Genomic DNA, 27,530 nt, shown 5'->3' on the forward strand with positions numbered 1-27,530 from the left:
CCACCATCCACACTACATTCTCCAACAGCTCTCCTCCACCATCCACACTACATTCTCCGACAGCTCTCCCCCACCATCCACACTACATTCTCCGACAGCTCTCCCCCACCATCCACACTACATTCTCCGACAGCTCTCCCCCACCATCCACACTACATTCTCCGACAGCTCTCCTCCACCATCCACACTACATTCTCCGACAGCTCTCCTCCACCATCCACACTACATTCTCCGACAGCTCTCCTCCACCATCCACACTACATTCTCCTACAGCTCTCCACCCACCATCTAAACTACATTCTCCGACAGCTCTCCCCCCACCATCCACACTACATTCTCCGACAGCACTCTTCCCACCATCCACACTACATTCTATGACAACGCCTCCACCATCCACACTACATTTTCCGACAACTCTCCTCCACACTACATTCTCCAAAAGCTCTCCTCCCACCATCTACACTACATTCTCTGACACCTCTTCTCCACCATCCACACTACCTTCTCCGACAGCTTGACCTATCAAACTACACCTATAAATTTGATATCACTTTTGTCAGGATGCACCCCTTTATAAACGAAAAAAAAAAATTTCTGCTGCTATGGACATACCATTTTGACCAGTAAAAAGCATTGTACAGTTGTCAACGGAAACGACAGGTGTTTTCCCTCTGAAGTCTAATCAGACTTTTTTTCATCGGAATGCATTAAGGACGTTGTGTAGTGTGTCTTCTCTGATGTGTAACAAGGTCTCCTTTCTGGTTGAAAGATTTCCCGCACTCAGTACATGAATAAGGACGCTCACCCGTGTGAATTCTCTTATGTCTAACAAGGTCTCCTTGATGAGTGAAACATTTTCCACATTCTGAACATAAATAAGGACGCTCACCTGTGTGAATTCTCTGGTGTTTCACAAGGTTACCTTTCAGAGTGAAAGATTTCCCGCACTCTGAACATGAAAAAGGACGCTCACCTGTGTGAGTTCTCTGGTGTTCAACAAAGCTTACTTTTTTAAGGAAAGATTTCCCACACTCTGAACATAAATAAGGACGCTCACCCATGAGAATTTTCTGGTATTTAGCAAGGTTTCCATTTAAAGTGAAAGATTTCCCATGATCTGAACATGAATTAGGACTCTCACTGGTGTGATTTCTCTGGGGTTTAACAAGGTTTCCTTTCATAGTGAAAGATTTCCCATGATCTGAACATGAATTAGGACTCTCACTTGTGTGATTTCTCTGGGGTTTCACAAGGTTTCCTTTCATAGTGGAAGATTTCCCATTATCTGAACATGAAGGAGGATGCTTGCCTGTGTGAATCCTCTGGTGTTTCATAAGGTCTCCGTTACAAATAAAAGATTTCCCGCACTCTGTGCATAAATGAGGACGCTCACCTGTGTGAATTCTCTGGTGTTTCACAAGGTCTCCTTTAGAAATAAAAGATTTCCCGCACTCTGTACATAAATGAGGACGCACACCTGTGTGAATTCTCTGGTGTTTTACAAGGTCTCCTTTAGAAATAAAAGATTTCCCGCACTCTGTACATGAATAAGGACGCTCACCTGTGTGAATTCTCTGGTGTTTAACAAAGTCTCCGTTACAAGTAAAAGATTTCCCGCACTCTGTACATAAATAAGGACGCTCACCAGTGTGAATTCTCTGGTGTTTAACAAGGTCTCCTTTAGAATTAAAAGATTTCCCGCACTCTGGACATGAATAGGGACGCTCACCGGTGTGAATTCTCTGGTGTTCAATAAGTGCTCCTTTGTGAGTCAAACATTTCCCGCACTCTGAACATGAGAATGGATTCGGACCTCGGTGAGCTCCTTCATGGGATGAGGAAGATTCCTCGGGATTAGAAGGATCTGTTGATCTATCTGCAGTGTGAGATATTACATGGATATTTGCAATCATAGTATGTGATTGATGAGAAGATTCCCCCTGATCAGAGGGATCCATTGATGTCTCCGGACAGGAAGGTCTGTGATGTATATTTTGTGTATTTGGATTTCCTCCTGGAGGATCCTGTGTGATGACATTATCTTCTGACTTACAATCAGCAGATAATAGAAGATGTCTCTCCGAGGAATTCCTCACATCACATCCATCTGTTGGAAAGAAATTGAAAAAAAAAAGGAATAAAATGTCAGTAGTTCAAGTTCTTTATTGTATAATAGCTATGACGAAGGAGTCTTTAGCCAAAACGCGTTAGTGGTTTGTTACTACATTGGAGTCCGGAGCCATGACGGGAGGATGGTCTAAGTCCCCAATCCAGACTATTACCAGTGGAGAGACTCTCTTGGCTTTTCAAGAATTCCAACACGAGTTGCTTGCGGTTGATTGTATTCAAAGACTGAACTGAACTGTTGCTTGGGTTAGGTGGCAACCCGCTTTTCAATATACACATGTCACTTTGTGATGCTCCAAACTGGACCTTTTATTGTGATTTTATGTGATAGACCAACACAAAGTGGCACATAATTGTGAAGTGGAAGGAAAATTAAAATTATAAATTACTTTTTTTTTACAAATAAATCTGTAAAAAGTGTACATTTGTATGGCCCCCCCCCAGAGTCAATACTTTGTAGAACCCCCTTTCGTTGCAATTACAGCTGCAAGTCTTTTGGGGGGTGTCTCTACCAGCTTTGCACATCTAGAGAGGGACATTTTTGTCCATTCTTCTTTGCAAAATACCTCAAGCTCTGTCAGATTGGATGGAGAGTGTCTGTGAACAGCAATTTTCAAGTCTTGCCACAGATTCTCAATGTGATTTAGGTCTGGACTGTGACTGGGCCATTCCAACACATGAATATGCTTAGATCTAAACCATTCCATTGTAGCTCTGGCTGTATGTTTAGGGTCGTTGTCCTGCTGGAAGGTGAACCTCTGCCCCAGTCTCAAGTCTTTTGCAAACTCTAATGCCCTGTACACACGATCGGTTCATCCGATGAAAACGGTCTGATGGAGTTTTTCATCAGATATCCGATGAAGCTGACTTTCATCAGTCTTGCCTACACACCATCAGTTAAAAAAATGATCGTGTCAGAACGCGGTGACGTAAAACACAACGACGTGCTGAGAAAAATGAAGTTCAATGCTTCCGAGCAAGCGTCGACTTGATTCTGAGCATGCGTTGATTTTTAACCGATGGACGTGCCCACAGACGATCATTTTTTTCTATCGGTTTTTTAACCATCAGATAATTTTAAATAGTTCATAGTTTTTTCACCTATGAATAACAGACCGATGGGTCCCACACACGATCGGTTCGTCTAATGAAAACGGTCCATCAGACCGTTTTTATCAGACGAACCGATTGTATGTACGCGGCTTAACAGGTTTTCTTCTAAGATTGCCCTGTATTTGGCTCCATCCATCTTCCCGTCAACTCTGAGCAGCTTCCCTGTCCCTGCTAAAGAAAAGTATCCCCACAACATGATGCTGCCATCACCATGTTTCACAGTGGGGATGATTTGTTCAGGGTGATGTGCAGTGTTTTCCACCACACATAGCGTTTTGCTTTTAGGCCAAAAAGTTCAATTTTGGTCTCATCTGACCAGAGCACCTTCTTCCACGTGTTTGCTGTGTCCCCCACATGGCTTCTCCCAAACTGCAAACGTATTTCTTTCAGCAATGTCTTTCTTCTTGTCTCTCTTCCATAAAGGGCAGATTTGTGGAGAGCACGACTAATAGTTGTTCTGTGGACAGATTCTCCCACCTGAGCTGTGGATCTCTGCAGCTCCTCCAGAGTTACCATGGGCCTCTTGGCTTCTTCTCTGATGAATGCTCTCCTTGCCCACCCTGCCAGTTTAGGTGGACGGCCATGTCTTGGTAGGTTTGCAGTTGTATCATACTCTTTCCATTTTCAGAGGATGGATTGAACAGCGCTCTGTGAGATGTTCAAAGCTTGGGATATTGTTTTTATAACCTAACCCTGCTTTAAACTTCTCCACAACTTCATCCCTGACCTGTCTGGTGTGTTCTACGGCCTTCATTATGCTGTTTGTTCACTAAGATTCTCTAACAAACCTCTGAGGGCTTCACAGAACAGCTGTATTTACACTTTGCTTAAATTACACACAGGTTGACCCTATTTACTAATCAGGTGACTTCTGAAGGCAATTGGTTCCACTAGATATTAGTTAGGTGTATCAGAGTAAAAGGGGCTGAATACAAATGTCCCCCCCCCCCCACACACACTTTTCACATATTTATTTGTTAAAAAATGTTGAAAATCATTTTATCATTTTCTAGGGTTGTCCCGATACCACTTTTTTAGGACTGAGTACAAGTACCGATCCTTTTCTTTATGTACTCGCCGATACCAAATACCGATACTTTTTTAAAATGTGTCCCCAAATGCAGCCATGTCCCCCCACATATTCCAGCCATGTCCCCCATATATTCCAGCCATGTCCCCCCACATATTCCAGCCATGTCCTACATACCTTGATGATGCCGCACGTGCCGCCGTTAATCAGCGTGCGGGGAACTTTACAGCTTTCGTTTGAATAGCTGTATCCCCGCCGCGTATAGACACTCCCCTTGCGCGGGATTGGACAGATCACTCGTCCAATCCCGCGCAAGGGGGAGTGTCTATACGCGGTGGGGATACAGCTATTCAAACGAAAGCTGTAATGTTCCCCGCACGCTGATTAACGGCGGCGGCTTTGCGGCGGCGGGAACAAGTATTCTATTTCAGTATCGGGGGTATTTGCGGGAGTACGAGTACTCCCGCAAATACTCGGTATCGGTCCCGATACTGGTATCGGTATCGGGACAACCCTATCATTTTCCTTTTACTTCACAATTATGTGCCACTTTGTGTTGGTCTATCATATAAAATCCCAATAAAAAACATTTACGTTTTCGGTTGTAACATGACAAAATGTGGAAAATTTCAAGGGGTATGAATACTTTTTCAAGGCAGTGTTATGTTTTTCTGCATTGAAATTTAAAACATTTAAAAAAATACCATGTGACATAAAAACACCATTTTATTCTGTAGGGCCTGCATGTAAACAAGAGTGTCAGAAAAGGGCCCGGAGCTAAAGTGCTTATGTCAATATGTTTATAGTGTTAAAGATGTAATGCACTTCCGATGCATTGGAATATTATCCTTGAGGGGATAGTGTTCCCAAAATGAAGGAAACTGTGGTGGCTTTGTTATTTCCTCCTTTGTTCTCCTCAAGATAAATACTTGAGAAAGTTCTGCATTGCATGAACAATTTATTGCACTATACTCTGTACATTTGTTTGCTTATCTGGATAGATAATGGTAGGGAGCTACCTGGTAATATAATGTAATGCCTTGTTACTCTTAAGCCTGCTACACACAATCGGATTTTCCGCGGACAAAGCGTAGGACTTTTGTCCGAAGGGCGTTGGCCATGAACTTGTCTTGAATACAGACGGCAAAGAATTGTCGGCCAACAAAATCGAATCTACTTGATTTTTCAGCTCTTTAGCGCCACCCTTTGGGCAACTTCTGCTAATGTTGTGTTGTGGTTAGCATTACTTCTAATCATGCGTGTTTGTACTTTGGATTTTTTTCCGAAGGACTTCTGTACACACAATCGGAGAATCCGACAGCACACATTTGTTGTCGGAAAATTTTAAAGCATGCTATCCAACATTTGTTGTCGGAAAATCCGACAACAATTGTCCGATGGAGCGTACAAACGGTCCAATTTTCCGACAAAAGCCTGTCGTCACACAATTCCTGTTGGAAAATCCAATCGTGTGTACGGGCCTTTAGGCTGACTTTGCCTTGTGACAGACTCTATTGTACAATGTGATTATTATCACTTTCAATTTCTTTCATTCATGTGAAATTTACCCTTTAGCCCATAGATATTCAAAAAAGATAGTTTATAAAACTATGTCTACACCGTTGTCATTTTGCTTGTGGGCATTGTGAAGCCTACAAGCACTTAGGGCCAGATTCACAGTCGAGATACTCCGTCGTATCTCTCAGAGTATCTATGCAACTGATTCTTAGATCCGACAGGTGTAATTGTTTTACACTGTCGGATCTTAGGATGCAATACCGCGGCCGCCGCTGGGTGGAGTTTGCGTCGTATTCCAGCGTAGGGTAAAATTAGCAGTTACGGCGATCCACGATGGTTTTTCGCGTTCGCTACGTCGCTGCTAGTCTAGTTTCCTGTCGCAAAGTTAGTCGTCGTTTTAGGTGCCCTAACTTTACACAGCATGTGCTGTATAAAGTATGGCCGCCGTTCCCGCGTCGAAATGTAAAATTTTTTTCTTCTTGCGTAAGACGTCCGGGAATACGAAAGTACGCTACGCACGTCGCCGTTCGAAAAAATGACGTCACTTCGCGCAAAGCACGGCTGGAATTTCAAAACAGAGCATGCGCAGTAGGTCCAGCGCGGGAGCACGCCTAATTTAAATGGCACACGCCCCTTTGAATTACGCGGGCTTACGCCGGAGGCCGCCGGCGTAAGTTTTCACGCAAGTGCTTGGTGAATCAGGCACTTGCGATGAAAACTTGCGGCGGTGTAACGTATCTACGATACGTTACGCCGCCGCGATTCTACGTGAATCTGGCCCTTATTTCCTGGAAGTCTTGGATGGGGAGTGATAATTGGACAGCGCACTGCATCCTGGGAAATGATGACACACATTTCCCAGGAGCATTAGAGGGAGATGATGTCAGAATCCTAGGTGCTTTCAAAGGCAGATTTCGTGGGACCGCATAGCAACAGGCATTTCCAGATGAGTAAAAAACAATTTTTTTTTTTTTTTTTTTTAACTTTTTTAGGTCTAATGAGCACAATAATGAAAAAAAAATTTGGGATGGAAACTCCACTTTAACCACTTAAGGACCGGACCAATATGCTGCTAAATGACCCAAGGGGTTTTTACAATTCGGCACTGCGTCGCTTTAACAGACGTGGCTCCCAAACAAAATTGGCGTCCTTTTTCCCCCACAAATAGAGCTTTCTTTTGGTGGTATTTGATCACCTCTGCGGTTTTTATTTTTTGCGCTATAAACAAAAATAGAGCGACAATTTTGAAAAAAAATCAATATTTTTTACTTTTTGCTATAATAAATATCCCCCAAAAACATATATAAAAAAACATTTTTTTTCCTCAGTTTAGGCCGATACGTATTCTTCTACCTATTTTTGGTAAAAAAAAATCGCAATAAGCGTTTATCGATTGGTTTGCGCAAAATTTATAGCGTTTACAAAATAGGGGATAGTTTTATTATTTTTATTTTTTTTACTACTAATGGCGGCGATCAGCGTTTTTTTTCGTGACTGCGACATTATGGCGGACACTTTTGACACATTTTTGTGCCTGTACGTGCCATTCTGCCAACGTATATGTACATGCGGCAGTCTGGAAGCGGTTAAGCAGCAAGGGCTATTTTTGTAGAATGCTATGACAGCAATCAGGTGATCGGGGACAGGTCCCCCCAGTTCCTGGTCATTAGTATGAGACCCAGATCTCAGTCTTTGTGCTGGGAATGGTTTCTTCTGTAATTTCTGTTACCTACCTGTGTTGGTAGGTAGAGTACTTTCATCCTGTTCACGCTTTATAATCATCCCAACCTCCTCCGCGGATGGCTGATCACCCCCCACATACGTCTCCACTTCTTCTTCTTTAACCTCAACTTTTATATTAATCCGTTCTTCACCCTAAACTCCAAAATATTAGAAAACATTTATTAAAGCCAAACTCCAGATATATAAAATACACAAACACAGAACTGAGAGAGCAGAGGGAAAGCAAGGTGAGCTCATTGGTTTGCTTCTACTGTCTTCACTGTCCAGTCACAGGCCGGGGGGGGGGAGACACAAGACAGGTGGTGCAAATCTGAAATGGGGAAAAATCAGGTCTACCATCCTGCGTATTCCAGAAAAGGACACCTACCAATTTCCTGTGAATCCATATGTGCTTGATTTCAAATGGGGAAAATAATTATTTGATTCACTGCAGATTTTGTAAGTTTGCCCACTACAAAAAACACGCATGCTCGTAAACAATTTGACGCATGCTCGGAAGCATTGAACTTATTTTTGTCGCCTCGTCATAGTGTTGTACGTCACCGCGTTCTTGGCAGTCGGAATTTGGTGTGACCGTGTGTATGCAAGCCAAGCTTGAGCGGGAAAACCGGTCGCGTGTAAAGGGCATTAGAGAAGATCTGAAAAAAAAGAGTGGACCAAAATCCCTCCTGAGATGCGTGGAAACCTGATCACCAACTACAAGGAAAGCCTTACCTCTGTGCTTGCCAACAAGGGTTTCTCCACCAAGTACCGTATATACTCGAGTCTAAGCCGACCCGAATATAAGCCGAAGCACCTAATTTTACCTAAAAAAACTGGGAAAACCTTGACTATAAGCCTAGGGTGTCCATCTGTATGCCTCACTTTGCCTCACTGTGTCCATGACTAGACTGACGTTTAACATCGGAGTCTATGGAAGGGGTGCCCGGCTTTGAAAAATTGGTGCTCCCCAGCAATAAGTCCCCCAGACAACAAACTTTGCACACTTGTAGAGTCAGAGGGGGGCTACATATGTGTCCAGGGCAGGGGCGGACTGACCATTGGGACTCTTGGGCACTGCCCGAGGGCCCCATGCCACTAGGGGGCCCCAACAGGGTTGCCAGGCTCAGAAAAAACAAGGGACAGTATGTAAAAATCGGTGTTTTTTTTACATCTGTCCCTGATATGTCCGAAACCGACATGCTTTTGATGTGAAAATCCTGAGATTTTAGCTGCCCTGCTTCCTGGCGTGGTGGCCATCTGTAAGCCCGGGGGCCCCATAATCTTCTATTGCCCGGGGGCCCCATGAGTTGTCAGTCCACCCTTGGTCCAGGGGACCTACGACCGGCCGGTACTGGGTCAGGCACAAAAAAGGTGACTCAAGTATAAGCCGAGGGGGGCATTTTCAACACAAAAAAATGTGCTAAAAAACTCGGCTTATACTCGAGTGTATACAGTACTAAGTTTTTTTTTTGCTTGGGGATCAAACACTTATTTTACTCACTAAACTGCAATTCAATTTATAACATTTGTATCGTGTTTTTGCTGGATTTTTGGTTGATATTCGGTCTCTATTATTTAAAATACACCTATGATAAAAAAACTATAGAGACTTTAATTTCTTTGTAAGTGGGCAAACTTACACAATCTGCAGGGGATCAAATAATAATTTTCCCCACTGTAGGTGTAAGCCATTTATTTACTTCATAAAGCCTGACTGAAAAACCCCTAAGACATTGCTAATAGAGGCCCAGAAGTTACTGTTGGCCTCCACCATCACAGGAGTGAGCTGTCAAATGCTGAGTTCCAAAATACCAAATCACTCGTCTGCAAGTCGTTCAAAATACGGCCGCTCGACTTGTGACTGGGAAAAAAACATGGGAATCAATCTCACCTTCGTTGAGATCCCTTCATTGGTTGCCCGTAAAAGACAGAATCACTTTCAAAGCTCTCTGTCTAATGCATAAGTGTATTCTGGGAAATGCCCCCCAATATCTATGCGAGAAACTAAATGCTCACAACCCCAATCGCGTTCTGCGATCCACCAACCAAAATCTACTCCAGGTACCCAAAGCCAGATACAAGTCCAAAGGAGAACGAAGGACCCAGACTATGGAACGCTCTACCAACCACCATCCGATTGGAGGTAAACCACCTGGCTTTCAGGAGAAAGATCCATCTCTTCTGAGGGCCCAGGGAATGGATACCAAGTGCCCAGAGGCGATTCAGTTTGCATGTGTTGTGCTATATAAGTTTCTCACTCACTCAGAGCTAGTGCATCAGAGGAGAGAGAGTGCATGTGAGGGGGTCCAAATCACAGGCAATATCCTACGAGTTTTTCAGACGGGCGTTAAGAGGGAGGTAAATGGTCTACACCTATAGTAAGGGCAATATTTAACTTTGGTCATAGCCTCCCAGCTTGTTTTTATCTACAGACATCCCTTTTCTAAATAGGGTGGTTTTTTTTTTTGGTACAGGTGAACTATGCCTTTAAAACATAAGAATACAAAGAAGAAAGTCCAAAATCATTTCTGTGTTCTATACACCAAGTCCACTTACCTGATGATGGTGGGGGATGGTGTGACCTTTCTGTGTGGAATCCCGGGAATACAGAGGACGGGGACATCTCTCTAGTGGGTTTGGGTCACTGAATGGTTCCATCACAATAACCTTGAAGGAGGCTTTGTGTCCTGAAAACTTCTCCTTCACATCAACCTCACCATCCTCATTCTTTATCTCTTTTTTAAGCTTATGTGAGATGGTGTGATCTTCCTGTGAGGAATCCCGGGAATACAGAGGACGGGGACATCTCTCTGGTGGGTTCCCATTACTGGGTCCATCTGTAGGAAACACACACACTGACTGAATACATTGTTTCTATGTGTTTATCAGATGATGGGGGATCTAGGTGGAGCCTCTGTACTGCTCTCTCCTTTACAATAATGTGCACCACCCTACAGTTTGGGCCCCACTGTTAGCTGCGAATACAGAGGACAGGGACATCTCCCTGGTGGGTTCCCATTACTGGATCCATCTGTAGGAAACACACACACTGACTGAATACATTGTTTCTATGTGTTTATCAGATGATGGGGGATCTAGGTGGACCCTCTGTACTGCTATCTCCTTTACAATAAAGTCTCCTCTTACCCGGTGATGTGAGGGGCGGCTGATTCTCCATCATGACGTCCTTGTAGAGATCCTTGTGTCCTTCTAAATACTCCTCCACAGTGACTTTAACATCCTGACACCTTATAGGAACCTGACACACACAATGATACAGTCACCATCCAGACACATCCCTTGTCTGTTACTGGATAATGTCCCAGAATTCCCGGCACCGCTCACCTCTCCTGTCAGCAGATCAGTAATCCTCTTAGTGACTTCTAGAATCTTCTTGCCACTGTTTCTTTTGGGTTTCAGGGAATTAGGTAAAGGCACTGTGAATGTTAAATGGTCACCAAACGTCACTGGAGGAAAACTCTACAATAAAAGGAGCAACAATAATGTCATGTGACCTTCCAGAATCCTCCTCACCCCACCTTTTCAATCAGGTCTGTGTTTTATCAACAGAGATTAGAATTATGTCATGTGACCTCCCAGAATCCTCCTCACCTCTCCAGTCAGCAGGTAGATGATCTCCAGGGCGAGGTTCAATATCTCCTCAGTCATGTGACTCAGGTCCGCTTCCATCCTCATTGATGAGATCATGTGATCCATACAGGACTCTGATCTCTGTAGACAAATAATATAGCGGCTAAATAACTGTAATCTGAATCCTTAGATGGCTTAAATCACAGAGACGTACAGAACAAATCTGATTGGCTTTGTACCCTGTAATCATCCAAAGCTCTGGATAGAGAGTTGGATAAATAGTTCTATATTTAGTATGTATCTGGTCTATAAAACAGAGGCTCTGGATGGACAGTTGGATAAATGGCTCTATATTTAGGATGTATCTGGTCTATAAACCAGAGGCTCTGGATAGACAGTTGGATAAATGGCTCAATATTTAGAATGTATCTAAATCATAACAGACATCACAGTGACTATGGAGGAAGATGACGAACATGACGGGGGATGTAATGATAAATAAATTACCTCCTCTGCTGTCAGTTCCCACAATTTCTCCTCTCTACTATTATGACGTCTCCTTTCACATAAACCGTTCTGTTTATATTTCTACATCACTTCCTGTCACTCATACCTCATTTCCTGTCTCTAACGTACATCACTTCCTAGCTGTACATTTGGAAGTGAGATCACCACCTTGTGGTAAAAATAAATACTGCAGTCTGCATTTGGTTTCAGCATTTTACCTGCAGACACATTATCCCATTTCCCTTTTATGTTATATCCATGATTACACATGCAGAGTATTAGTTAGTTAAAGAGGAGGTAAACCCCCCAGGCATTTTTGGACCTATAGGTTGTAATTAGGGTTGTCCCGATACCGATACTAGTATCGGTATCGGGACCGATACCAAGCATTTCCCAGAGTACTTGTACTCTGGGAAAATGCTCCGAAACTTTACCCGATACCTGACTTTCCCTGTATCCATCTCCAGTTCCCCCATCCGTTCTGCTCTCTTCCTCCATGCTCCTGTGTCTCCCCTCCGTGCCCCTGCCCATCTGCTCTCTTCCTCCATGCTCCTGTGTCCCCCCCTCCGTGCCGCTGCCATTCTGCTTACTCCCTCCTCCGTGCGTGCCGCAGCTGTCCTCCGTTCTGTTCTCCCCCTCCGTACTGTGCCGCAGCTGTCCTCCATTCTGCTCTCCCCCCTCCATGTTCCGTGTCCCTCCTCCGTGCTCTGTGTCCCCCTTCATGTCCTCCTCCGCCCCCTCTGTCAGGATGGAGAGCGGCAGTAGGAGCCGCTAAACCCGGCTCCTACCTTTTCTGAATGAACAGAGTCAGTGATCACTGACTCTGTCCATTCATATAACTTAGCATCGTAAACTGTGTTTACAATGCTTCAGTTTATGAATAAATAGGAGCCTCTGTCTCCTGTCCATTCATTTCCAGTGCAGCTGAGAAAGGGACTGGGGAATCTGTGTCCCTAGTCCCTTTCTCTGTCTCAAAGAGGAGATTTCAGAAGTCTGTTAAGACCCCTGATATCTCATCAAAGCCCCCCAACAGGGCTAAGAAATAAAAAATAGCAATAAATAATAAAAATAATTAATTGTAAAAAATAATACATATTAAAATAAAAATCACACTGACACATCCATCCCCCCTCAAGAAAGCATTGTATAAAAAACAAAAAATAGTGAAAAATTAAAATTGTAAAAAAAAAAAAAATACTGACACATGACATTAAAAAAAAAAAGCATCGGTATTCGGTATCGGCCAGTACTTGGAAAAAAGTATCGGTACTTGTACTTGGTCTTAAAAAACTGGTATCGGGACAACCCTAGTTGTAATGATGTGTATGCTTTATGTTATAATTCAAGTTCAATTGTTATGCCTAGTTCTTTATGCATGTTAGGAAACAGTTAACAGTTTTGGTCATGTGATATCATCTGGGGGCGGGGAGCTGCTAGTTGTAAGATGGATCCTGCTGAATAAACACCAGGCTCATGTTCAAGCTCTTGCTGTCTGCCTATTCTTGGTGTTAAAACATCACGTTACCAGAAGTCGGGTCAGAAGAATCATGGCAGAAAACAGCAACACAAGGAACATTCCTTCCCTGGATTTGGAATCAGGGAATGTATCTGAAAACTGGTCACAATGGAGGGAGCTGATAGAGCTTGTGTTTGCAGGACCAGATGCAGACAAATGGACTGATCAGCAGAAAGCAGCTCACTTTCTGATATGTGTGGGACAAAAAGGACGAGATGTGTGCCGAGCCTGGCAAGCAAGTAGGGAGATCACTGTGGAGGAAAAAAAAGAAACCAGAGGTACTGTTTGCAAAGTTTGAAGCATACTGCAACCCAAGGAGAAACTCCACAGTGCAAAGCAAACTGTTTTATGAGAGGAACCAGTGTGGAGGCGAGTCTGTGGATGAATGGGTGACACAGCTTTGCTTGCTTGCCAAAGACTGTGCTTTCTATGATGCTGGAGATATGATAAAAGACCGCATTCTGATGGGTAGTAAGTTTAAAGTGGAGGTTCACCCTCAAAAAAATTTCTGACATCACATGGAGTCGAGCCATCCTACCGACAGAATGCCGGTGTTTTTTTTTTTTTTTTCTCAGCACATACCTCGTTATCACGATTTTCACCCCCCGGCAATCCCGCGGGACTGGGCGTTCCCAAGCACTGCCTGTGATTGACAGGCTTCCGAACGGCGCATACTGCGCGTCACAGGTTGCCGACAGAACCCGAACGTCGGTGCGCAGGCGCCGTATAGAGCCGTACCGACGTTCGGGTTTTTTCAGCAACCTGTGACGCGCAGTTTGGGCCGTTCGGAAGCCTGTCAATCACAGGCAGTGCTTGGGAACGCCCAGTCCCACGGAATAGCCGGGGGGTGAAAATCGTGATAACGAGGTATGTGCTGAGAAAAAAATAACACCGGCATTCTGTCGGTAGGATGGCTCTACTCCATGTGATGTCAGAAATTTTTTTGAGGGTGAACCTCCACTTTAAGGAAGTTCAGGAAAAGCTGTTGCAGGAAGAAGACTTAAATCTTGAGAAAGCCATAAGGATTGCCAGAGCATATGAAATGTCTGGCAGGTTTCACACTTCTTCACAAGTGTCTCAATATCAAAGTCCAAATCAGGCCAGTAGACCAACTCCCGCGCTCTGCGCTTACACAGAGTGATGCCCAAATGCCCCTGGTTGATTTGTTTCACACAGGTCTAGCAGAGAAGTATGTTGGCATAGCCAAATCCATTATACTGAAAGCGCAATCATCAGGGCAGGATGTGTACCTAGGACTGTTATGCCGCGTACATGCGACCATTATTCATGTCATGGAAAAAAATTGAAGTTTTTCTAGACGTGATTCCTCCCAAGCCTGCCTTGCATACACACGTGAAAAAAATGCTCGAGCAAAGCGCGGTGACATACAACGTGTACAACAACACGTATGACGGCACTAAAAGGGGAAGTTCCATTCGAATGGCACCACCCTTTGGACTGCTTTTGCTGATTTTGTGTTAGTAAAAGTTTGGTGAGAGACGATTCGCGCTTTTCAGTCTTCGTGTTTTTCAGTCTGTTACAGTGTGATGAATGTGCTATCTCGATTACGAATGCTAGTTTTACCAGAACGAGCATTCCCGTATCGTAGCTTCTGAGCATGCGTGTTTTTTTTTCCCCTCGTTAAAGCGTCCACACAACCATTTTTCACGACATGAAAAACGACGAGAAAAAATAGAGCAGGTTCTAAATTTTTAATGCCTATTTTCGTCGAGAAAATTGCTCTGGAGCATACACAGGACCGTTTTTCAGTACCAATTTAAAAAATTTAATTTTTCTCGTCATAAAAAATGGTCGTGTGTATGCGCCATAAAACTATCGTGCAACACCTATTGAAGGTTTATGCTCATCTGCACAGCTGCTAATGGGTAGAACACTGAGGACCACAGTGCCTATTGCACCACAGAAATTGCAGCCTCAGTCTATTTCACAGGATCGAGTAACAGCTCAGAGGATCATAAACACGAAAAGGCAAAAACTGTATTTTGATAAATCCACAAAATCCCTTTGTCCACTCTTTGCTGGGCAAGCTGTGCGACACAGAGACACTGGGAATACATGGGAACCTGCTTGAATTATCAAAGAAGCCAATTCACCAAAATCATATATAATCAAGACCAGGGGCTAGATTCAGGTAGGGGCGCGCATAGTTACGGTGGCGCAGCGTATCGTATTTACGCTACGCCGCCGTAAGTTAGAGCGTAAATGGGGCCGGCGTAAGCGCGCGTAATTCAAATGTGGATGAGGGGGCGTGTTTTATGTTAATTCTTGGTGACCCGACGTGATTGACGTTTTTCCCGAACGGCGCATGCGCCGTCCGTAGAATTTCCCAGTGTGCATTGCTCCAAAGTACGCCGCAAGGACGTCATTGGTTTCAACGTGAACGTAAATTACGTCCAGCCCTATTCGCGAACGACTTACGCAAACTACATAAAAAAAATTAAATTTCGCGGGAACGACAGCCATACTTAACATTGCGTGCGCCTCCTTACGCCAAAAAAGCCTAACGTAAACGAAGTAAAAAAAAGCGCCGGGCGTACGTAAATTTGTGAATCGGCGTATCTAGGTCATTTGCATATTCTACACCGAAAACGATGGAAGCGTCACCTAGCGGCCAGCCTAAATATGCACCCTAAGATACGACGGTGTAAGAGAATTACGCCAGTCGCATCTTAGGCTAATGTTGGCGTATCTTGCTTTCTGAATACAGAAAGAAGATACGCCGGCGCAGATTTGAATTTACGCTGCGTATCTATAGATACGCCGGCGTAAATTCTCTCTGAATCTAGCCCCAAGTGTGGACAGAAACTGAGACGGAACAGGCGTCATCTTCGTCCAGACACTGCCACAGATACATCATTAGAGGAACCGGATAACAATGGAGATAAAGAACAAGCCCATGATGGCACAAAAGTCCTAAACATAAGTCTGAGGATAAAGAGCACAGCATAAAAGTATCAGCGTATGTTAATGCTGGGAGTGACTCTCAACTGGACACCAATCCTACAGAGGATGAGCCAGCGGTTAATTTCTCTCGCTATGGTCGAGCTATTAAACCAAAGATATGGAAAGACTTTGTCTCATACTAAATGTTTCATACTTGAGAGGGAAGATGTAATGATGTGTATGCTTTATTTTATAATTCAAGTTCAATTGTTATGCCTAGTTTCTTATGCATGTTAGGAAACAGTTAACAGTTTTGGTCATGTGATATCATCTGGGGGCGGGGAGCCGATAGTTGTAAGATGGACCTCATTATCAGCCCCTTTGGCCCTATATACTTTGAACAGCAGTATACAGGCGGGGCAAACAAGACAGGGACTGTAGGTTTGTTGTTAAGTAGAATCTGTTTGTGTGTAGCTCCAGCCATGAAATCTATTTTTAAGCTTTTCTGAAAACATAGAGAAGGGTTATCACCCATGTAACATTTGTTTTGCTGTCTGTGTGCATCTGTTCAGAAGATTGCAATTCACTTTTATGTCCCAATGACAAATGATTATTATTATTATTTTTGTGAAACAAGGATTGGTGAAAAAGCATTAGTGGACAGGAGACACCTCTTACAGAAGAGAATTTCCCTTCCTAGGGGTAGATTTCCTCTCACTTCCTATTGTCTCCTTCTGTTTGCAAGTAGGAGTCGTTTGTAAGTAGGGGCCTGCCATATATACTCTGCATAAATTTGGGCCCTAGGTGTTGGTGTTGCCACAACACTGTAAGTCCTCACAGTTACTCTTGGTGGGCGCAGGAATGGGCCCTGCTGTGAAATATTAGATCAAGAATTGTAATTACATGCCCCTGTTGAAAAGGGTTCAGAAAAATTGGGCCTTTGTTTGTGGTGGTGCTGGTGCCACAACTCTGTAAGCCCTCACAGTTACTCTTGGTGGGCACAGGAATTGGCCCTTCAGTGAAATATTAGATCAATAATTGTAATTACATGCCCCTGTTGAACAGGGGCAGAAAAAATGGGCCTTTGTTGGTGGTGGTGCTACAACACTGCAACCCCTCACAGATACTGTAGTTGGAGCGCAGGAATGAGCCCGCTGCAAAGTATTGCATCAACTTTTTTTATTACACGCCCCTGTTAAACAGGGGCAGAAAAATTGGGCCCAGAACCAAAAATGTTCTTACAAGCTATCAGCATGATCATTGAGGAGGAAAATGATAGTCACTCAGCATCAGCATAGGCAGTCTTGAAGGGATCTGACATTTCAAAAAAAAATATTCAGTTACATCAGCATCAAGTGCTTGGTAGCTGGTGGTGATCCAAGCCTGATTCATTTTTATGAAGGTCAGTCGATCAACCGAGTCAGTGGAGAGGCGCACCCTGTGATCGGTTACAAAGCCTCCAGCAGCACTGAATGTGCGTTCTGAAAGAACGCTGGATGCAGGACAAGCCAGTAGCTCAATTGCATACTGTGCAAGCTCTGGCCAGTGATCCATCCTCAAGACCCAGTAAGCCAGAGGATTTTTGGTGGGAAAGGTGTCCAAGTCTGATCTTGCCCCTAGGTGTTCCCGCACTGTAAAACAGACACTGGCGATGGTTGCTGGAACCGGTCATACCTTGGGGCTGCGGACTAAAAAATTGTCTGAACGCATCGGTCAGACGGCCACCTTCTCCACCACTCCTTCTGTGACTGACCGAAGCCTCAGCAACATGTTGTCCAGGACCAGGATTTTGTAACCTCCCAGTATCTGGGAACGCGTTGCACAGACCTTTCTGCAAGGCCTCCCGAAGATGTTTCATCTTCTGCTCCCTCTGTGCCGGCAAGATAAGGTCTGCAACCTTACCTTTGTAACGTGGATCAAGGAGGGTTGCCAGCCAGTAATGATCCCTCTCCTTGATAGCACGAATACGAGGATCCTTCCGCAGGCTTTGCAGGATCAGGGAGGCCATACAACGTAGGTTTGCTGAGGCATTCGGTGCGGAGTCCTCTGGGTCACTGAGGACGACATGATCTGCAGCCACCTCCTCCCAGCAACGTACAAGTCCATGGGTTTCTTGGGACTGTAATTGATCCCTTGAAGACTGCTTCTGATGCTGAGTGCTAGGCTCCACTTCCATGCTGACACAATCCTCCTCTTCTTCCTGTGTGATAGGCGGACAAGCAGGAACACTGTCTGGATAAAGGGGGCCTTGAGAGGTAAGGAAGTCCTCCTCTTCCTCCCTCAAGGGCCCTGTCCATTATTCCACACGGCATGTGCTCCAACAGGTGAATAAGAGGGACAGTGTCACTGATGCATGCACTGTCACTGCTCACCATCTCGTGGCCTCCTCAAATGGTGACAGGACAGTGCATGCATCCCTGATCATGGCCCACTGGCGTGGGGAAAAAAACCAAGCTCCCCTGACCCTGTCCTGCTGCCATATTGGCACAGATACTCATTGATGGGTGTGTGCAGTCGCTGCAGCATGGCCAAGTAGAGTTCCACCTGGTGGGCATGTCACAGATTAGGCGGTTCTTGGGCAGGTTGTATTCCTTTTGGAGGTCTGCCAGCCGAGCACTGGCATTATATGACCGTCGGAAATGCACACAGACTTTTCTGGCCTGCTTCAGGACATCCTGTAAGCCCGGGTACCTGCCCAAGAACCGCTGCACCACCAAGTTAAGGACATGGGAAAAACAGGGCACATGGGTCAGTTGTCCCTGTTGCAGGGCGGAGAGGAGGTTGGTGCCATTGTCGCAAACCACCATTCCTGGCTTAAGTTGGCGTGGTGTCAACCACCTCTGAGCCTGCCCCTGCAGAGCTGACAGAACCTCTGGCCCCGTGTGGCTACTGTCCCCCAAGCACACCAGCTCAAGCACCGCATGTCATCTCTTTGCCTGCATACCTGTGTAGCCCCTTGAACGCCTACGGAGCACCGCTGGTTCCGAGGACACATCTGCACAGGAAGAGGCCACAGAGGAAGAAGAAGAGGAGGGGGTGGAGGAAAGAGGTGTGTCACAACTTGTAAATGCAATTTTATTGCCTATGTATTGCCACCATTGCTCACTTCTTGCCATGTCTTCATAGAATTATCCTTGTATTGTCACAGTTGCTCTTTTATTGCCCCATTAATATTAATGCGTTTCCTAACTTTGTTACACACTTGGTGTTAAAATTCCAAGTTTTTTATTCACATATTGAACAATATACATGGTGCTAGTTATGCAAGTATTGGTTCATATGAGGACTGTATTACTATAATTTGGATCTTATGGGTATACAATTATCAAATCATCCCCGTAAAAACAAAAATTATTTTCTCTATGGCCCCAATGTATTGTGATGTGCATTGTACACCATGTGGACCTACCTGTCTTCTTTTGGACATTCTGAAGCTTATCTTTGTTCCCTGGTGTGCTTAGATCTTTGTGTTCCCCGTAACTTATAATGAGAGGCTACCACTCTCTGTGCTGTATTTTTATTTCAAAATATGCAATATGAAAAAAGGGGAACGGGGATACCGGAAAGTGGGGGGAGAAATTGTAGCAGAAACATTCCATCATTCATCAGTCTCCAAGAAATACGAGAAGCCAAGAAAAGACTCGGGCCACCAAAACTCCTCATACAAATTTATAATAACGTTTCCGAAGATTCCTCCTTTATCTAAATAATCGTTTTTTCCTATTGTTGTTTGATGGATGAAACAGTTCCACCAGTAACAACCATCGGACATTTGTCAAAAGAATAGGAACGTGCCTTTGATGTCTAATTATTTCCTGCAGTCTGATTGCATTGAGAACGTTTTGCGACGTGTCTTCTCTGATGTGTAACAAGGGCTCCTCTCTGAATGAAAGATTTCCCGCACTCAGTACATGAATAAGGACGCTCACCCGTGTGAATTCTCAGGTGTTCAACTAAGTTTCCGTTCTGTGTGAATGATTTTCCGCACTGTGAACATGAATAAGGACGCTCACCCTTGTGAATTCTCTGGTGTCTAACAAGGTCTCCTTGATGAGTAAAAGATTTCCCGCACTCTGAACATGAATAGGGATGCTCCCCTGTGTGAATTCTCTCGTGTGCAACAAGGTTTCCCTTCCGTGTGAAAGACTTCCCGCACTCTGAACATGAATAAGGACGCTCACCCGTATGTATTCTCTGGTGTTCAACAAGGGCGCTTTTTTGAATAAACGTTTTCCCACACTCTGAACATGAATAGGGACGCTCTCCTGTGGGACTTCTCTGGTGTTTCATAAGGTTTACTTTCAAAGTGAAAGGTTTTCCACACTCTGAATATGAATAAGGACGTTCACATGTGTGATTTTTCTGGTGTCTAGAAAGATTATCTTTCTTGTTGAAAGATTTGCCGCACTCTGAACATGAATAGGGACGCTCACCCGTGTGACTTCTCTGGTGCTTTGTAAGGTTTTCTTTCAAAGTGAAAGATTTCCCGCACTCTGAACAAGAATAGGGACGCTCACCCGTGTGAATTCTCTGGTGTTTACCAAGGTCTCCTTTGCCAATGAAAGATTTCCCGCACTCTGTACATGAATAAGGACGCTCATCCTTGTGAATTCTCTGGTGTAAAACAAGTGAGCCTTTCTGAGTGAAACATTTCCCGCACACTGAACATGAGAATAGATTCTGACCTCGGTGATCTCCTTGATGGGATGAGAAAGATTCCTCTGGATTAGAAGGATCTGTTGATCTATCTGCAGTGTGAGATCTTACATGGATATTTACAATCATAGTATGTGATTGATGAGAAGATTCTCCCTGATCAGAGGGATCCATTGATGTCTCCGGACAGGAAGGTCTGTGATGTATATTTTGTGTATTTGGATTTCCTCCTGGAGGATCCTGTGTGATGACATTATCTTCTGACTTACAATCAGCAGACAATAGAAGATGTCTCTCCGAGGAATTCCTCACATCACATCCATCTGTTGGGAAACAAGGTTTAGATGTTAGTAGTTCACAAATAACTAGACCTTTATATTGAGGAATGGAGATGGACCTTTCATATGGTGTACAGTATCTCCTCCTCATTTATGGGGAACATGACGTTATATTGAGGAATGGAGATGGACCTTTCATATGGCCTTCTCCATGTCTGTCTGTCCACCTGCAAGGTTATTAATGTGGCCAGTCTCTGGGTGGAGACCAAACTTGATTTAAGCCAGCCAAGCCTGCAATCTCAGTATCTCCTCCTCATTTGTTGGGAACATGACATTATATTGAGGAATGGAGATGGACCTTTCATATGGTGTACAGTATCTCCTCCTCATTTGTTGGGAACATGACGTTATATTGAGGAATGGAGATGGACCTTTCATATGGTGTACAGTATCTCCTCCTCATTTGTGGGGAACATGACGTTATATTGAGGAATGGAGATGGACCTTTCATATGGCCTTCTCCATGTCTGTCTGTCCACCTGCAAGGTTATTAATGTGGCCAGTCTCTGGGTGGAGACCAAACTTGATTTAAGCCAGCCAAGCCTGCAATCTCAGTATCTCCTCCTCATTTGTTGGGAACATGACATTATATTGAGGAATGGAGATGGACCTTTCATATGGTGTACAGTATCTCCACCTCATTTGTAGGGAACATGAGGTTAAATTGAGGAATGGAGATGGACCTTTCGATGTAACTATATGACAAAGTCCACTGTGAGATATATTTTCAAGATAGGTTATTTTTTTTGAGAATTAAGGGATCTTTTAGACCCCTGATGTCTCACTTGCCTTCCATTGAAGTTAATGGTGTTGCAGATTGCCCTTGTGGCCAGGGAAAGTATCACCAGAAACCAGACCGTACATCTGCCCATTAGAAAAGCCATCGGGAATGTATGTTAAACCCTAATTAACACAAACTTAAGAAATACATAAAACCTTATGAAACAAAAAAAAGAAATACGTCAGTGGCAGTAAAAAGGTTACATGTACGTGTTTATCTTTTATACAAAGTTTCAAATCTTTATTTTATGGACAAACAATTGATGGAGTGTTGCCTCAGGTTGGAGGTCTATATAAGTACATAGAGGGGAGTAAAACTGATAATGAACACCTTGTTGTATGTAGGACCAGGGCCGGGGGATAATGCGAGTATGTGGACTTGGATGATGTGCAGATTTAATAAGTATCTAACATTTTTCCTTAACCCCATTAATACCGGGCACTCTCACCCCCTTACTGCCCAGACCAATTTTCAGCGCTGTCACACTTTGAATGACAATTGCCCGGCCATGTAACACTGTACCCATATAAAAATGTTATAATTTTTTCCCCACAAATATTGCTTTCTTATTTAATCACCACTGTGTTTTAAAAAAAAAAAAAAAAATTCTAAAAATGAAAAAAATACCAACTTTTTTGAAAAAAAAAAGTTTTTCTAAGTTCCTGTAAGTCAATTTTGTAAATAAGTGATTTTTATCCTTCACAAATGGGCGCTGATGAGGGGCACTAATATGCCCCACTGATCGGTACTGATAGGTGACACTGATGGGTACTAATAGGAGGCACTGATGGGCACCAATAGACATTGATAGGTAGCACCAATGTGCACCTATAGGTGGCAGTGATGGGCAATGATAGGCACTGATAGGTAGCACTGATGGGCAATAATAGGTGGCACAGATGGGCAATGATAGGCAGTACTGATGAGCAGACACTGATAGGCACTATTAACTGGCATCACTGATGGGCACTGCTGGGGATGCACTGATGATCAGTGCCATGATTACCTGTACAGGTTTCCCCTGCAAGGAGACATCGGTAGGTAGCACTGATATGCACTAATAGGTGGCATTGGTGGGCACTAATAGGTGGCACTGATTGGTAGCACTGATAGGTGGCACTGGTGGGCAGACACTGATGGGCACTACTAACCGGCATCACTGATGGGCACTGCTGGGGCTGCACTGATGATCAGTGCCCCGATTACCTGTACAGGTTTCCCCTGCAAGGAGATGCCGCTGATCAGCTCTCCTCTCCTGACAGTCTGTCAGTGTGAGGAGGGCCGATAATCGTCACTTCCATGTTTACACGTGATCAGCTGTGATTGGATACAGCCGATCACATGGGTAAAGAGCCAGGCTCTTTACCGAGATCGGGGTCGCGACCGCGATGGGCGCATGAGAGCGGTGACACCGGGGCAACGTTAAAAAATGACGTCGTCCCAGAACGATAGGGGATCCTGCCTGCCATCATTTCCCTATAAAGCGGGTGGGAGGTGGTTAAGCTGCAATTCTTATACTCGGAAGCATAATGAGACTGTGACCCATTTCCTCCATAGTGCCTATACTTACGTGTATTGATGAGTAGAGACACTTCATCCTGTTCACTCTTTATAATCATCCCAACCTCCTCCGTGAATGGCTGATCACCCCCCACATACGTCTCTTCTTCTTCCTCTTTAACCTCAACTTTTATAATAATCCGTTCTTCACCCTAAACCAAAAAAAATAGAAAACATCTATTAACTTCAGGCAGATATTACAGACAAAGCTCAATGCAGCTCTGCGGTTATTAAATGCATTTTTTTTTTATTATTGCAAATAGTGTAAGCACCTGGTATAAAGCTCTTGCAGTCCATGTACAGCAGAGTTCAAACAGAGAAAAGCAGAACAAGGAGCCAATAAGCTCTGCTGCAGGGCTAACAAAGTACATGCTGACAGGAGGAGGGAGCAGAGTGAAAGAGAGTTGAGCCCATAGGTTGTCCATACTGCTTTTTTAACTCCTAACTTCAAGAAAGTTGAAGCTGGTCCCTTGCAGAGGGGCTGCACTATAAGAGATAACGGCTTGTTTAGTCTTGGGGAGAGAAGAAGCACTTTTACTCACCTTCCGCCTCTACCCCGGCAGATGGCGCCTCCCCATTGAACCGTCCCTCTGTGTCATCATGTCCAATGCAGAGCTATGGACTGTAAGTAGAGCTCCTTTTCCATGTCCCATAGAGTCATAATCAAGCATTTAACCCTTGCAGTTCAGACACAGCCCCACTGCAAGGGATCATTTTCAAGTTTCCTAGGGTTTGGCTATAACTATCCAATCACAGATTGGGGAAGAGAAAAAATCTGTAGGTGTTGCCGACCTTCAGAAAATCAGGTCTACTGTCCTGCCTATTTTAGAACAGATCACATGGCTATTTTCTGTGAATCCAGGGGGGCCAGGGATCCAACTTCTCGGGGCGCATCATCACACTGGCTCTTAATCACGGGAGCAAAGGCCAACACCACGTCATTCAGAACGTGACCCCCATTGGAGGAACACAAGGAGGAAGAAGACCCATGATGTCACGTGACATCTAGACCCACAGAAAAGAGGGACATAGAAAAATGTAATCTCACAATGTTCAGAATCACTTCTGTGTTCTATACACCGAGTCCACCTACCTGATGATGGTGAGGGATGGTGTGATCTTCCTGTGTGGAATCCCGGGAATACAGAGGACGGGGACATCGCTCTGGTGGGTTCCCATTACTGGATCCATCTGTAGGAAACACACACACTGACTGAATACATTGTTTCTATGTGTTTATCAGATGATGGGGGATCTAGGTGGAGCCTCCGTACTGCTCTCTCCTTTACAATAAAGTCTCCTCTTACCCGGTGATGTGAGGGGCGGCTGATTCTCCATCATGACGTCCTTGTAGAGATCCTTGTGTCCTTCTAAACACTCCTCTACAGAGGCCGCGACATCCTGACACCTTATAGGAACCTGAAACACACAATGATACAGTCACCATCCAGACACATCCCTTGTCTGTTACTGAATAATGTCCCAGAATTCCCGGCACCGCTCACCTCTCCTGTCAGCAGCGCAATGATCTTGTTAGCGATGCCCACAATCTTCACGTCATTGTTTCTCTTGGGTTTCAGGGAATGCGATGAAGGCACTGTGATGGTTAAATGGTCACCAGACTTCACCGGAGGAAAACTCTGCATTAAAAAAGCAACAATAATGTCATGTGACCTCCCAGAGTCCTCCTCACCTCTCCGGTCTGAGATTTATTAACCTGCCTAGCGGTATTCCCGAGTGTGGCTCGGGGTGAGATTTTTGTGCTACTATCGGTAACCCCGAGCCACACTCGGGATTGCCTCGCTGGATGCTGGAAAAGGTTACTTACCTTTTCCCTGGGATCCAGCTATGTATTTCCGCAGTGCACGGCGGCCGGATGTTCCGCCCGATGCACTGTGTTCCCCTGATTCCCTTCCCTGCGACGTTACGACGCACGGGGGTGGAGAACGGCGCCAAATTCAAAAAAGTACATAAACACAATACATACAGTATACTGTAATCTTACAGATTACAGTACTGTATGTAAAAAATACACACCCCCTTTGTTCCTAGTGGTCTGCCCAGCGTCCTGCATTTACTTTTGTATAATAAAAACTGTTCTTTCTGCCTGCAAACTGTAGATTGTCCATAGCAACCAAAAAGTGTCCCCTTGTGTCAAAAGCAATAATACCATATTTATCGGCGTATATCGCACACTTTTTTGCCCTGAAAATCAGGGCAAAATCGTGGGTGCGCGATATACGCCGATACCCACTTCCCGCGCTGTGTTTGAATGCCTGCGCCGACATATACCGAGCGCAGTACGCTCGGGTACATTCGGCCAGGCTCGGCTTCACTCGTAGTCACGCTCTGTAACGTTTATGCGTGAGAAGCCAAGCCTGGCCGAATATACCCGAGTGTACTGCGCTCGGTATACGTCGGCGGAGGCTTCAAACCAGGGAAGTGGGGATTGGGGAAGTGGGGATTGGACATGAAGACAGCGCGGGAGAAGCCGGGAGGACACCACCGAGGCTGCAGACGGACGCCGGACTGGACGAGGCCGCCGATGGACGCCGGGCAAGACACCAAAACTGTAAGTAGTAAAATGTTTTTTTTTACAGGAAAAACGGGTCACACTTAGGGGTGCGCGTTATACATGGGAGCACGCAATACCCCGATAAATACGGTAAATTATAATCACTTGCAGAATTGAGCGATAGTGATTTGTGTGGGGAAATTCGTCATAAAAAAATAAAAGTAATGACAGCGACAATTCTGCAACTGAGCAAATTTCAGGGTTTTGTCAAACCCTGCAGTAGACCACAAAACCCTGCTCACTCGTCTCGCAGAAGTAGCCGGAGTCGCAGACTCAGATTTACTCTGGTTCGCAGCATTTGTAGCGCTATAAGTTACTCATTCATTCATTCATTCATTCATTCATTCAGATAAGAGTGAAGTCATGTGACCTCCCAGAATCCTCCTCACCTCTCCAGTCAGCAGGTAAATGATCTCCAGGGTGAGGTCTAATATCCTCTCAGTCATGTGACTGGGGTCCTCCTCCATCCTCATTGATGAGATCATGTAATCCATACAAGACTCCGATCCCTGTAGACAAATAATATAGCGGCTGATCACTAAAATTCAAGTCCAGATTTATTGTAAACCCTCCGTCCAAAGCGGGGCCTGAGAATCTGTTTGCAACTCCAGTGAATACAGACCAATGATCTAGGGGCCAGTTCTTTTTGGCTACCCCTGTGCGTTAGTACAGTCAGCCAAGGGTCCAACAAAAAGGGATCGCTGGCTAGTGATCTAAAGAGCTTGGCCAGTTGTTATTACTGCATGGGAGTTTGCTCAGTTCTGAACAGTCTGCAGTAACTGGCTTGTACCTAAAGAGCTTTGTCTACCTGTTCCTCACTACAAGAGACTTGTCCTAGCTTTACATTAATATTATTATATTTAGGTTATATTTCTCTACTCTTTATAACACAATCCATATGTATCAGCTACTGTTGGTGATAAAAGACGTTACATTGACTGGGTGTAAATATAAAATATCTTATAACCTCCTCTGCTGCCAGTTCCAGCAATGTCTCCTCTCTACTTCCTCCCGACTCACTGCACTCCCCAGGAACTTCCTGTTTACTCCCCATACATCACTTCTGGTACATACGGTATCTCACTTCCTGTCTGAATATAACTTCCTGTCTGCACTCGACATCACTTCCTCCACAGTTTGTGATGTCACTTCCTGTATCTGTACAATCATACTCTCCCTGTCCCATCATGAATTGTCATTTTGTTCTACTCCATATAATTTGAAAAGATCTCCATCCTGACAGTAATGTGATTAATAGGGAGTCCCATGTGTTTTCAGTATGTGAATATTTTAACTAGGGTTGTCGCGATACCGATACTAGTATTGGTATCGATACTGAGCATTTGCGCGAGTACTTGTACTCACGCAAATGCTCCCGATGCCAGACCCGATACTTTTTTTTCTAGAGAGCGGGTGGAGAGGGGGCGGAGAGCGGGCGGAGAGTGGGTGGGGAGGGGGCAGAGAGTGGAGCCGAGCAGTCCTCAAAGAGAAAGCCAAGCCCTCCCCACCCCCCCACCACCACCGCCTAGTTGATCAGCGTGGGGAACATTTCAGCGTTCATTTGAATAGCTGTGTGTTCCCCGCCGTGC

The 27,530-nt window shown here is 44.6% G+C and overlaps 3 protein-coding genes and 1 long non-coding RNA gene across 4 annotated transcripts; all 4 read right to left on the reverse strand.

The window, feature by feature from the left end:
- Nucleotides 1-425: 425 nt before the first annotated feature.
- On the reverse strand, nucleotides 426-24,494 carry LOC120909524 (zinc finger protein 551-like). The gene is made up of 3 exons (XM_040321300.1): nucleotides 24,460-24,494; nucleotides 7,522-7,663; nucleotides 426-2,107 (listed from the first exon to the last, which is right to left on the reverse strand). Exons 2-3 carry the CDS (start codon nucleotides 7,568-7,570, stop codon nucleotides 708-710), a joined length of 1,449 nt encoding a protein of 482 aa, XP_040177234.1. The 5' UTR covers nucleotides 7,571-7,663; nucleotides 24,460-24,494; the 3' UTR covers nucleotides 426-707.
- Nucleotides 10,863-11,717, reverse strand: LOC120909532. Its single transcript, XR_005741289.1, has 3 exons — nucleotides 11,612-11,717; nucleotides 11,126-11,245; nucleotides 10,863-10,993 (listed from the first exon to the last, which is right to left on the reverse strand). It is a non-coding gene; the product is annotated as an uncharacterized LOC120909532 (long non-coding RNA).
- On the reverse strand, nucleotides 19,645-23,533 carry LOC120909525 (zinc finger protein OZF-like). The gene is made up of 2 exons (XM_040321301.1): nucleotides 23,377-23,533; nucleotides 19,645-21,010 (listed from the first exon to the last, which is right to left on the reverse strand). The coding sequence occupies exons 1-2, from the start codon at nucleotides 23,423-23,425 to the stop codon at nucleotides 19,836-19,838; spliced, it is 1,224 nt and encodes a 407-aa protein (XP_040177235.1). The 5' UTR covers nucleotides 23,426-23,533; the 3' UTR covers nucleotides 19,645-19,835.
- Nucleotides 23,514-27,231, reverse strand: LOC120910521 (oocyte zinc finger protein XlCOF29-like). Its single transcript, XM_040322277.1, has 5 exons — nucleotides 26,909-27,231; nucleotides 26,331-26,450; nucleotides 24,872-25,006; nucleotides 24,743-24,785; nucleotides 23,514-23,518 (listed from the first exon to the last, which is right to left on the reverse strand). Exons 1-5 carry the CDS (start codon nucleotides 26,993-26,995, stop codon nucleotides 23,514-23,516), a joined length of 390 nt encoding a protein of 129 aa, XP_040178211.1. The 5' UTR covers nucleotides 26,996-27,231.
- Nucleotides 27,232-27,530: the final 299 nt, after the last annotated feature.

Source organism: Rana temporaria, chromosome 8, assembly GCF_905171775.1.
Source record: "Rana temporaria chromosome 8, aRanTem1.1, whole genome shotgun sequence".
Taxonomy (NCBI): domain Eukaryota; kingdom Metazoa; phylum Chordata; class Amphibia; order Anura; family Ranidae; genus Rana; species Rana temporaria.

Bases quoted from the DNA above. Each gene is read 5' to 3' on its own strand.
- LOC120909525 (XM_040321301.1), bottom strand. From the start codon at position 23,425: ATGATTATAAAGAGTGAACAGGATGAAGTGTCTCTACTCATCAATACA. The intron at 21,011-23,376 runs GTAAGTATAGGC...GTTTCCCAACAG, and splicing joins GTCTCTACTCATCAATACAC to ATGGATGTGATGTGAGGAAT.
- LOC120910521 (XM_040322277.1), bottom strand. From the start codon at position 26,995: ATGGGGAGTAAACAGGAAGTTCCTGGGGAGTGCAGTGAGTCGGGAGGA. The intron at 26,451-26,908 runs GTTATAAGATAT...ATTTGTCTACAG, and splicing joins TGGAACTGGCAGCAGAGGAG to GGATCGGAGTCTTGTATGGA. The intron at 25,007-26,330 runs GTGAGGAGGATT...TTTTTAATGCAG, and splicing joins TTTACCTGCTGACTGGAGAG to AGTTTTCCTCCGGTGAAGTC.
- LOC120909524 (XM_040321300.1), bottom strand. From the start codon at position 7,570: ATGATTATAAAGCGTGAACAGGATGAAAGTACTCTACCTACCAACACA. The intron at 2,108-7,521 runs GTAGGTAACAGA...TCTTTCCAACAG, and splicing joins TACTCTACCTACCAACACAG to ATGGATGTGATGTGAGGAAT.